General features: G+C 52.0%; 1 protein-coding gene across 1 annotated transcript in view; it reads left to right on the top strand.

Annotated features, from left to right (window-relative positions):
• The first annotated feature begins 2642 nt into the window (after positions 1-2642).
• Pcsk9 (proprotein convertase subtilisin/kexin type 9) overlaps positions 2643-11977 on the top strand; it is a 28266-nt gene continuing 18931 nt past the window's right edge. The window contains exons 1-6 of the mRNA XM_076862394.2: positions 2643-2849; positions 6428-6619; positions 7259-7382; positions 9669-9802; positions 10026-10167; positions 11229-11425. Coding sequence (XP_076718509.2) covers positions 2643-2849; positions 6428-6619; positions 7259-7382; positions 9669-9802; positions 10026-10167; positions 11229-11425 — 996 coding nt within the window. The remainder of the gene's footprint in view (positions 2850-6427; positions 6620-7258; positions 7383-9668; positions 9803-10025; positions 10168-11228; positions 11426-11977) is intronic.

The raw sequence follows: 11977 nt of genomic DNA, 5'->3' as shown, positions 1-11977 counted from the left end.
ATAAAATATTTTTAAAAGGGCTGGGATGTGGCTCAGTGGTTAAGTGCCCCTGGGTTCAATCCCTGGTACTCCCCCCCAAACAAAAAAAATCATAAAATAAGTGTTTAAAAGGTCATTTACAAATATTTTAACAAAAATAGCATATCTCCAAAAAGATAGTAAGTGGGTAGATCATTTTCCTAGGGATACTGTAACAAACCCTACAAACTGGGTGGCTCCAAAGAACATAAATTTGTTCTCTTGAAGGTTTAGAGGCCAGAAGTCTGCCATGGAGGGTTGGCAGGGCCACACTGTCAGAAGCTCTACGGAGAGTCTTCCGTGGCTCTCCAGCTTCCAGTGGCTCCTGGCTTTCCTTGCTTATGTCAGCATCACCCAGGCCTGAGCCTCCATCTTTAGGTGGGCTTCTCCCCTTAGTCCCTCTCTGTGTCTTACATGTATCTCCTCCTTTCTCTATAAAACCAACCACTGAATTTAGGGCCCACCCTAAACCCAGGATTATCTCATCATGGGGTTCTTTGCTTACTTACATCTGCAAAGACCTTCTTTCCAAATAGGGTCCTATTCACAGGTACCCAGGGGTTAGGAGTGAACATATCTTTTAGGGGGACACTAGTCAACACACTGCCGTAAGTAACAGTGTTTTCTCCTAGGAAGATAGGGTTCAGGATGGGAAGAAGACAAACTTCTCCCTGTATATTCCTTTGAACTTGACTGCCAGTACCCAAGGCAGCAGGCTGGTGATCAGTGGCCAGGATTGAGGGACCAGATCTGAAATGAAGGAAGAAGTGACACAGCTGCTATGGGCAACTTACAGTGAAAGATTATTAATGAGGGATGAAAACCTGCCAAGTGGCAGAAGGCCCAGCTGGGGCTGGTCCCCCAAAGAGTGCAGTGGAGGATGTGGGATGAGAAGTGATTGCTCCTCTGGTTCCATCTGTTGAGGAGCCCAGGGTGCCTGTGGGGCTTCCTTCCTCCCCCGCTTCTATACAAACACCCCTGGTGCCTACTGGACAGGGGTCCCCTCCTTGCCTGAAGACATCCCAGTCCCTCTGTGCGTCATCATCCTCTGGGTACACATTGGGAACCCCTGACAGGTGAGAAGCCTGTCATGGGGAAGGCTTGCTCCCAGCTATTCTTAGCAATTCTTGCTACAGGAGGAGGACTTTGATGAGGAAGCTGCCAACAGCAAGTTTGAAATACAATTCTGTTTACTGGCAACAGGAAGGAGAGCCTCCAGTTCCCCTTTTAGCAAACAGTAATGAGCTCCTGTTTTGTGCCAGAATGGTGGGGTGTTTGGTTGGGGGGATGAAGCAAAAGAACTAAAGCGGGTAGCTTTGGTCTCACCTCCCAGAGGCCACTGTCAACTCACTGGTTATATAGCTTTTGTTCAGTGAGCCCTCTGAAGTGAGGTCTTTCCAAACAAGATGGAAAGGGCAGCAATTTGGACTCTAAGATCCAGATTCTATCCTGAGAATCTGCTGCACATCTACAGAGTGGGATCCTAAAGCCACCTTTGTTTTTTGCTTCTGGGAAGAGTGCACCTTATGTTTTGTCACACAGCAACCCGAAGCCTGAGTTTCCCTTTCCCCTTTGCATTCTCCTGCCTGGCACACAGTAGGCATCTACTGGACCATGTCCTGTTGAGTTCTTGGACATGGTGCATAAAAGGAATCTGTGCAAAAACGAATTGCAAAATGAATTGTTTCAAATACCGAGCTTGTGCCTACAATGGAATTTCCAATGTATCTATATGCCATCTTGGAAGATTTAAACACCGAATCTTTATAAAGAATAGACTCCTTTGAAATGCAGTAGGCTGGAAATCAAAAGGAAGCAGTATCTTCAAGGTACAGCTATGGTGAAGTACAGGTGTAAGGTGCATAAGGGGCAGAGGCCAGAGAGGGATCCAGGCAGAGTTTAGGATGTCAAGTTACAGTCCTTGCAAAGAATTCAGTGGGCAGTGATGAGTGTGCAGTCAGATTGATTAGGAAGGGTCACCGATCACAGGAAGGAGGAGGGCCCAGGGAGGTTGTTCAACATCGTTCGAGGGAGCGGAGAAGGCATGGTTGACAGGTGGCCAGGCAGACCCCGGAAACACTAGCGAGGTGGGCCAACAGAACTCAGAGTCTGGCATCTCTCGCAGGGCGCAGGGTGAAAGGCGGAGACCGGACAACTCTGAGCGCAGGCCCAGCTTTCAGCCCAATTAGGATTTGGGATTGTCTTTTACTCCCTATGAGCGTAAAGTGACGCTGTTTGGGGAGGGCGAGGCGGAAACCTGATCCTCCAGTCTCCGGGCTCCGTTAATGTTTAATCAGATAGGATCGTCCGATGGGGCTCCGGTGGCGTGATCTCCTGGACGGGGCGTCGAGCACCCACACCCCAGAAAGTTTCCTCCCCGACGTCGAGGCACCCGTGGCTTCAGGCAGTGTCAACGCCACTCCCCTCTGGGTCCAAGCCTGTGGGAGGGATCCCTGCAGCCAGACTCCGACTGCCCGGGCGGGAAGTGACAGCCGCGAGCCCCAGCACTCTTGACGCGCTTGGCCCAGCTGCGTCCTGAGCTCCCGCTCACCCAAGTCCTTCCTCCTTCCAAGAAGAGGATGCGGTCTCTTGGGTCTCCAACGGTTGGAACGCAAATCGCCCTGATGGGCACCAGCAGCTCTACGCGGCCACGGTGGCCGCTGCCATCGCTGGTGCTGCTGCTGCTGCTCCTGAGCCCCGCGAACGCCCATGCCCAGGAGGACGAGGACGGCGACTATGAGGAGCTGGTGCTCGCCTTTCCCTCGGAGGAGGACGGCCCAGCCGAATCGGCCCCGCACATGGCCACTGCCACCTTCCACCGCTGCGCCAAGGTGCGGGCGCCGGGTGGGAGGCGGTGGCGAACTTGCCACCGGGACCTGTGGGGATGCCGCCTCTTCTCCTGCTCAGTTTCCCAGTGTAAGGGAGGGGCTGTGGAGTGAAGGTCTCAGAGAGTCTTCTGCTGGTCCTGGGATGGCTTGGCGCGGTCTGGGGAGGACAGGCTAGGTAGTTGGCGAAAGAGCACAGGCAGCGCTTGGGAACGCGCTGGAGCGTGCGGCTGCACGATGCGGTGGAAGGGTAGCGGGGATGGGGGGACTGCCAGCCACGAGGTCGGCGAGCAGAGTACTGTCCAGATCGCCTGCTGGGATTCTAGAGGTTCCGCTGACCGTGCAGCTCCAAGGGGTGAAGGAGTCAACACCCCAGCGCGCTTAGAATGGCCCGGGGTGCAGAGGAAGCAGGCTTATTCCCGTGGGTTCTGACTTGGTTCTGGGAGTCTCCCCGGAGGAGAGTGTTGAGGGTACTGGGGAGAGGGCATCATTTATATAGGGGTGGGGGATGGGGGCGGGAGGCAAGTCCTTGGTGCCTTAGAAGTCCAACTGAGGCACATTTTTTCAGCTAAAGAAAAGAACAAACTGAAGGGGAACTGGTCGCATTATTCTCTAGGTTGACGGGATCTTTGGTTAGAGGAAGGGCTTTCAGTACTGGGGACCTTGGCGGCTGGTGCGCCAGGCAGCCAGGACCCTGGAGCTGAGTCCTGCCGGCAGATGCGGGTCTCCTAGGGTGGGTGTGGCAAGGTTCCTGAACTTTTGCTTGCCCTTGACCTGTTCTGTAGGAAGCTCCTGCCTAGGGTGGGGCTGTTAAACCTTTCGAGGGTTCGGCTGAAGTAATGTTACCTGAGCTTTGAATCAGACGTGGGGTTATTCTTGGCTGCTTCTCTCTAGCTGTATGGAGCTTGGCAAAGTGCTTAAACTTGAGCCTCTATTAAAGGGGAAATGACAATCCTTTCTGAAAGGGATGAAGGGAAAGGAATTCTGGTGATCCCTGAATGACTCCTGGATGTAAGAACCAGAAGCAGTTACTTGATGCAGATAGTTTGTCCCTGGTTTGCAATGTGACCTGGCCACACCCTCCATGCACAGCTGGGTTGGTGGGTGGTGGGCAAATGGGGATTCTGTGCTCAAAGTTGCCTGGCCTGCTCTTCTGTGTCCTGGCATAGTGTCTAGCCTTCATTCAGTTCCCAGCACCCTCTTCTTTCCCCCTGATCCTTTCACCTGTAGAGAATATCCTGAGGCTGTGGTCTCTCCTACCCCCACATAACTGTTCAGGCAGGAGTGAGTACCCCGTCCTGGGAGGCCAGTGAAAGGAGGCTGGACAACCACCTGGCCACATGCTTGAGGCTGTTTCTTCCCTGGGGGAAGTTTGGAAAAGCTACTTTGTGAAGTTCACTTTTTCTTCCATGCAATGAATATTTCATGGGAATAGAATTTAAAATGAAAATGCTTTTGGCAAACAAAAGGATTTTAGGCCTATCCTTTATTTTCATCCTGAGAAACCGAGGCCCAGAATGGAGGTGCACCAACTCCCTGGTGCGTTGGAACCAGGCTTCAGAGAAATCTTGTTGAACGGTGCAGAGCGTCCTCCTGATTCACAACATTTTCATTTAGTGGCGAGCACCTTACATGGGTCTCTGACCATAAACAGGAGCTCAACAATGAAGGAGGCAGGAGAATTTTACTCTAAGGGAGGGAGCCGCATCAACAAGGTCCAGATCTGGGAAAGGCAGAGGTGGAGCTTAAGGAAGCAGTGACATCTCCATCTCCCGCAGTGTAAAGCGTTCTGAAAACAATAGGTATTTTTTTTAGATTTAGTTTTATATATTTAGAATTTTTAATTGGCATAGTTATTGTACATATTCATAGAGGTACAATGCGATATGTGGGTACTCGTAGGTAACGTCCAATGATCAAGCATTTAGCATTTATTTGTGGTGAAAAAATTCCAGATCCTTTCTTCTAGCTATTTTGAGATATGCCATGTATTATTGTGAACTAGAGTCACATAGCTTCAAAAATTTTTAAAGGTCCGCTTGGGTGTCCCATCTGCTTTATTTTCAGAAAAGTGTTCCCCACGGGCCTCACTACTGGAGCATCCTGAGCCGTCTGTCCTCCTGTCCTTCCTGCTCTTTGCTTCCTCCCCAGGTTTTACTTCCAAAGCTGTTTGATCTTAGCTGTGACATTGTCATTCATCTCCTGCCACCTCACTTTAAAAAAAAATCTTTCCTTTGACAGACTTTCTGGGTTCTTTTCTGCCTTTCATCTCTGAAAGCAAAAGGCATTTTGTAATCTATTCAGTGGTACATCCTCGCCTGAACTGAGAGATTGTTCATGATCTTCGTTGATTCCACTTGTGCACAGACGCATACATTTGGCTGTTATAGAAGAAGGTGCAGACTCCTCGGAGCTGGCTCCCTGGTTACCCATTACTGACTTTTAAATCCAAATGAATTCTGATTCTTGAGACCCTTCTGGTCCTAAAACTTTGAAAGAAGGGCTGTGGACTCTCCTCTGCTGGAGTGCATAGACAGAGATGCAGGTGGCAGGCTGCAGAGGTATGTTGAGGCAGAGTGGCCAAGGAGGACATGGAGACTGAACTTTATTCATCAGTCTGTGGTGAACCATGGAAGCTTGCAGGTGTGTCTGCTTGAGACAAGTTATATCTGGCAAGAGCAAGACCAAACAAATCTCTGACATTCTGCAGCCTTCTGCCTGCATTATACAAACTTCTCTCTTGGCCTTGACAGCAGGCCTGATCCATAGGTATTGTGATTCTTGTAATACAAGAGGAGACATCGGAGGCTCAGAAAGGTTGAGTGACTTGCTCATGACCACACAGCCAGTAAACCTTGGAGATGGGATTCAGGTCCACATTTTTTTGGCTCCAAAGCCCATGGATATTCTCTTTTGCACTGCCTCTGAAGGGGAGTCATGGAGGTACTAGGATGGAGAGGAAGTGATTTTTTTTGTTCTGACTGAGGTGTTAGGGAGGGAGTGTGACTGGAAAGGCTTCTGGGAATGGCTGGCCTTTGGGCAGGGCTACCAGGAATGACCAGGCCTGGGTTGTCCCTAGAGAGGTTACCGAAGAGACTTAGTTGTTGAGTGAGCCCCACAGTTCCCCTTTGGCCTGACTGACAAATTCTGAAGTGTATAAACTATGATAATGCTAAGAGTTGGCTTATATGTGGGTTTTGCTTTTCAGTCCTAATTTGGTAAATTCTGTTTATAGTTTACTACACTCCATTGTGATTCTTTTGTCATAATCCTAATTTGTAAACAGAGGGGATAAGGTTAGGGCAGGGCTTGTTGGTATTTTTTTTTTAACTGGGGCTTTATAGATGAATGGAATTATGGCATTTGCTAGTAAGTGGATGGAACTGGAGAATGTCATGCTAAGTGAAATAAGTCAGACTCAGAAAATCAAGGGTTGAATAAAACCTTTTTGGCTAGAGCGAAATGAGGTGGGGGGAAAGGGAGTGGGGCTCTGATAGCATAAAGATAAAGGGTAGCTCAGTCGAGCAGAAGGAGATTTTTGGGATTTAATGTTATTAATGTTACCCTTCCTTGCTTGGGGCCAGGATGCCTGGAGGTTGCCGGGCACCTATGTGGTGGTGCTGGGGGAGGAAAGCCACCGATGGCAGACGGAGCGTGTGGCCCGACGTCTGCAGGCCCAGGCCGCCCGCCGGGGTTACCTCACTAAGGTCCTGCATCTCTTCCATGATCTCTTTCCCGGCTTCCTGGTGAAGATGAGCAGTGATCTGCTGGACCTGGTGAGTCACCCTCTCTGGGCATGGCACTTTCTGAAGGGGCTGGATGCCACTTGCATGTTGAACACCGACATTAGTGTGCCCATTGCTAAAAATCAGGGGGAGACACAAGTAATGATTGAGTATACACCAAGTGTACCACTGGTACCAAGCCCCATGATTGCTGGCTCAATGGGTAGATGCCTTAGAAGCCTGGCCATCCCCAGTCCATCTGATTTTGAAAGGAGGATTCCAAGGTTCAGAAAGGACCACGCAGATAGCTAGGAGTTGGCTTCTATGTGGGTTAGCTGGTGTCCAACCTGGCAATCTGCTGGCTGGATGCCTTTGTGCTGAAGTATCTACTACTTGTTCCCTATAGGGACAAGGCCCTGGGACATTTGCTGGAGCCTCAACCATTTCATAAAAGCATATAAAAGGGGACTGGGGTTGTGGCTCAGAGTGCTTGCCTGGCATGTGTGAGGCCCTGGGTTCAATCCTCAGATAAATAAATAAAGTAAGAACTCCATTGGCAACTAAAAAATATTTTTTTTAAAAAAAAAGCCTATAAAAGGACTTGTATAAAATGACATAGGGACAGGTTTGATCAGGTGGTGCTGGCCAAATGGCTCTGAAGCAGAGTCCCCTGGCCTGTGTCTTCTGCAGGCCCTGAGGTTGCCCCATGTTGAGTACATCGAGGAAGACTCCTCTGTGTTTGCCCAGAGCATCCCGTGGAACCTGGAGCGGATCATCCCTGCACGCTACCAGGCCTCAGAACAAAGAGCCCCCCGTAAGACCCCCGTTGTGCCTGGCCCTCCGCACCCTGGCTGAAGGCCCGTGTTCTGTTGTGGTCTCTCTTCTTCTCAGAGGCTTGGGACTCAGCCTACTCTGCTGACTCTTCTGCTCTGTTCCTGTACAGCTCTCTCTCTTGCTTTCTCTTCCTCCACCCAGAATGCAGGTGTTTTTCCTTAAGCGATGCTATCTCACCTTCTAGAAGCTCTTGTTCATCTCTCCTCTCCAAGGCCACACTTGTCTTGGGAAAGGCTGCATCTGACCATGACTCATGGTGTCTGAATGCCCAGCCCTGCAGACAGGGTCAGACCTCTGAGTGGGACAGATAGGGCCCCATCTGGACTGCCCTCACCTAGCTCTCAGACTCCTCCCCTGCCCATCCTGCCTTCAGCTCCATTAGACTGTGTGGGTCTCCCTGTGTGGGCCATGCCACGTCCCCTCCAGGCCTTGCTGCCCATACTTCCTTTTGCCTGTGCAGCCTGCCTATGAAGGGCGAGGAGGAGAGGCCAAGAAGAATGGCCTGGGTCTTGGCAGGGCCCCATGGGGGACACTGAGTTGGGGAAGGCTAGAAACACACCTGCTTAGGGGAGGAGATCAGTTCTAGTTGGATCGTGTTGAGTTTGAGGTGCCCACGGCCTGAGGTTGAGCTCTGTGGAGAGTCAGTCGGTGCAACACGAAGTGAGACCTCAGATCTCAGGGTGAGCACAGCCTCCACCCCTTCCCTGATAATTGCAGGTCTTTGGGAGCTGCTTTCCTCGTGAGCCTCTTTGTTCCTCATCTGTAAAATGAGCAGAGTAACCCGTCCTTGTCCTCCTCTCAGGGTTGTTGTGAGGCTCCAGTGAGGTGAAGCATGTACCAATGCTTTGGGAACTGAAAGCTGCAGTGGTGGGGGCTTGGTCTGGGCAGACTGTAGCAGAAAGTTCCAGGTTGGTTTTGCAGGAGGAGCTTCCTGCTACAGAGGTGCACCTCTCCAGGTGAGTCCTGAGGCCCCTGGGATCCCAGGTCCACACCCAAGGGCCAGAGGGCAGCGAGGCCCCAGCCAAGCAGGAGTGAGGGAAGGCTGCGCTCCTGAATAAGTTTCTAAGCATGCTGTCACCAAGTACCATAAATCAGAGGCATAGATGAGAGAGGCTTTTTCTCTACAGTCTCCTTCTGCCACAGGGTATAGTGGACAGTAGCATAGAGGATGGAGAGGTGATAGGCTGGGGCAAGCCCAGCTCTGGCAGTGTGGTGTTGTACGGTGGGAAGACAGAGGTCAGGGGGCTGACCTTGACTGAAATTAGCATGGGATTTCAGAGAAGCCACTGAGATGCCCTGTTACAGACTGAATGAATGTGAGAGCCTGTGAAGTGACCTTATTTGGAATAAAGGTCTAGGTAGATGTAATTAAGAATATTGAGATGAGATCATCCTGGACTGTCCAGCAATTTCTCAATCCAATGCCTTTCCTTGTAAAAGAGGCAGAAGGACAGTTGAGACACACAGAAGAAGAGGCCCATGTGGAGTGATGGCCGAGACTGGAGGGATGTGACCACAAGCCAAGGAATGCTAGTAGCCACCAGGAAGTGGAAGAGGCTCCCTGTTGCCTTTGCAGGGAGTATGGCCTGGTCAACCCCTTGGTCTTGAACTTCTGGCCTCTGTATCTGTGACAGAATGTCTATTGTAAGCCACTGGGTTTGTGGTAATTTGTTACAGCAGCTCTACATAACTAATACTCATTTTAGTCCTGTCATGAGATGTGACATCATGTCACATTGAAAATGAAGCATTTTCAGTGGGTCACCATGGCAGCCTTAGAAGAAGGTTGTAACAGAGAATGCATAGACCTGGTGCTAAGAGGCCATGCAGCCTCTCCCAACCTCCGTTTCCTCAGTGACATGAGCTGGCCAGCTCAGGCGGACCTGCTTTTCTTTTTGAACTCTTCAACTGGATCAGTGATCTTTCAAAGGCTATAAATGTGGGCTTGGTTTATTTACACTATCATATTTATTGTTTTTTGAATGCCCCTTTTGTTAGTGTTATGAAATAAGAGATCTTGGTTCACTTCCTGTCTCTGTCTTCCAGCTACTTGGCCTTGGACAGTGCTATGCCTTTCTGTGCCTTACCTCATTCGTCTTATAAAATAAAGACATAACAGCACATAGCCTGAATTTTTGTACGGTTAAACGAATTTATGTATTCACGGTGCTTACAGCAGGGCCTGGGATGTGGTAGACAGTTTGTGTGCAGTAGTTACAACACTGACCTCCTGGGTATCCTCTCCCACAAACGCTGCCTTGGAAAGATGGAGGTGGCCTGGTGGAGGTTTATCTCTTGGACACCAGCATCCAGAGCAGCCACCGGGAAATCGAGGGCAGGGTCACTGTCACCGACTTTGAGAATGTACCTGAGGAGGATGGGACACGCTTCCACAGACAGGTGAGCATGACCCTCAGGTGGGAAGGCTGCCCCCATCTCTCACTCCCCTCCTGGAGCTGGTGGGGACCACCCCCTCCCTGGAGCAGTGTGTCTGCATGACCCAGCAGCCACGGTCCCTTCTTTACTGTTGGGTGTGGGGAGAGGGTGTCAGTCTATCCACCCACCGCGGATGTATCCTGGGCTGGCTGGGCTTTCTCACGTGGTCCTTGTGTTGGTTGAGCAGGCTAGCAAGTGCGACAGCCACGGCACTCACCTGGCAGGGGTGGTCAGCGGCCGGGATGCTGGTGTGGCCAAGGGCGCCAACCTGCGCAGCCTGCGCGTGCTCAACTGCCAGGGCAGGGGCACTGTCAGCAGCACCCTCATAGGTGAGTGGCAGCCCTGACAGCACTGGTCTCTCTCCATCTGGACCTGGTGTGGGAGGGGATGGGTTAAGCTAGAGAGCACTAATTCCCCTGACTGAGAAGGCTGAGGCCATCTCCGCCTTGGAGGTCCAGAGTGTTAGAGAGGGCAGGGTCCTGAGGCCACAAGTGCAAATGGAGATACTGAGGTCAAGAGGGCAGAGGCTCCGCCAAGCGGGTGCTCTTCCCACCATTCCTCACTGTCCGCCTTTCCAACTCCTGTGAAATTGGAGTTGTCTCTTTATCTGGGATTCGGATGAACCCTGAGGTAATCCAAACAAGCTTTCTCCATCTTCTGCTTGCTTCCCTCACTGGCTTCCATGTCTGACTGGGCCCGGCAGGTCACCCTGGCCAGGCCGACTTGGTGGAAGAAATGACAGGGCCTTTTCCAGACTCTGGCAGCTTACTTCATCCAGTCCAGCTGGTGGCATCTGGGACATCCAGCCGAGAGCTAACCCTCTGGGGTCCTGGGGGGCTCTGGCTGTTGAGCCCACATACTGAGCAAAGGACTTCAGAAAGCAGGCCCTGAGACTGGCATTTGACACCTGTTAAACCATTTGTCCAACCGGCCAGAGACGGGTGCCTTGCTCGGGTGACACAGCTAGAGTCTGTGATCTCACTGGAGAAAGGGCTGGCTCTGGGCAGTGGCTTGACCCCCACTGGCTCTCAGCTGGCAGAGGGAGCCCCGGCCTGTTGGAGAGGCTGCATGGCTCAGGAGCCTGCCTGTGCCTATGAGCTCTGCCCTCCTTCCTCCAGAGACCTCACTCAGCTTTTTCTGACCGTCTTCTAACAAATTGGAGGGGGTCTTCCCATAGGCTGGCGGTCATCTGCTCAAAGTAAACAAATAAACGGCTTAGATGTCAGTCACATAAAAAAAACTGCCTTCACAGCAGCATTTAGATTGGAGTGTGACCAAACTCAGGGCACAAAGGTGACACAAAATAAAACATCATCCTGTGCCCCTGTGGGAAGGGGGTGCAGGGGGCAAGCACATCTCCCCAGCAGGTGACTGGGCTTTGTTCTCTCAGGCCTGGAGTTTATTCGGAAAAGCCAGCTGGTCCAGCCCGTGGGGCCGCTGGTGGTGCTGCTGCCCCTAGTGGGTGGCTACAGCTGGGTCCTCAATGCTGCCTGCCGGCACCTGGCAAGGACTGGAGCGGTGCTGGTGGCGGCTGCGGGCAACTTCCGGGACGACGCCTGCCTTTACTCCCCAGCCTCAGCTCCAGAGGTAGGTGCCAATGCGGCTGCCCCCCAGGAAGGAGGGGAAGCAGGCAGGCCCCGGGGTTTCACGTAGGGTGTTGCTGGAGGCTGGGCTGCTGCAGCTTTGGAGGAAGTTGTCAGCCCCTGAGTGCAGAAGCCAGGGAGGGGGCTGCGCCTCTGCTGTGCCAGAGTCTGGAAGGAGCAGCACCCCAACTCTCCCTCCCCGTGTAGCCACCCCCCCTGTCCTGTCCTGGCCATTTTCTGCCTAAAAGTTTTCTGAATGTCCTGCCCCTTTCCTCCTCCCAAGGACCTGGGGCTCCTCTCTGCTTCCCTGGGGTGGTCAGAATGGCATCCTCAGCCTTCTCCCACCTTCCCCTGCTTCCATTCTCAGGCTACCCTATGAGGGCCCTGGGGCTCCACCTAAAGCACAAGCCAACCCACCCCTTTCTCCTGTCCGGCACCCCCAAGGCCTCCCCACTGGCCATGCCTCCCCAAAGCCCCTGCCCCAAGCCTTCATGACTGACTCCCTGAGCAAGGCTAATGAGATTGGGAGCCATGGAAGATCCAAAGCCACTCATGT

Source organism: Callospermophilus lateralis, chromosome 7 (assembly GCF_048772815.1).
Source record: "Callospermophilus lateralis isolate mCalLat2 chromosome 7, mCalLat2.hap1, whole genome shotgun sequence".
Classification (NCBI taxonomy): Eukaryota; Metazoa; Chordata; class Mammalia; order Rodentia; family Sciuridae; genus Callospermophilus; species Callospermophilus lateralis.
Note: the sequence above shows the minus strand (reverse complement) of the source record. Positions and strands in the feature narration are given on the sequence as shown.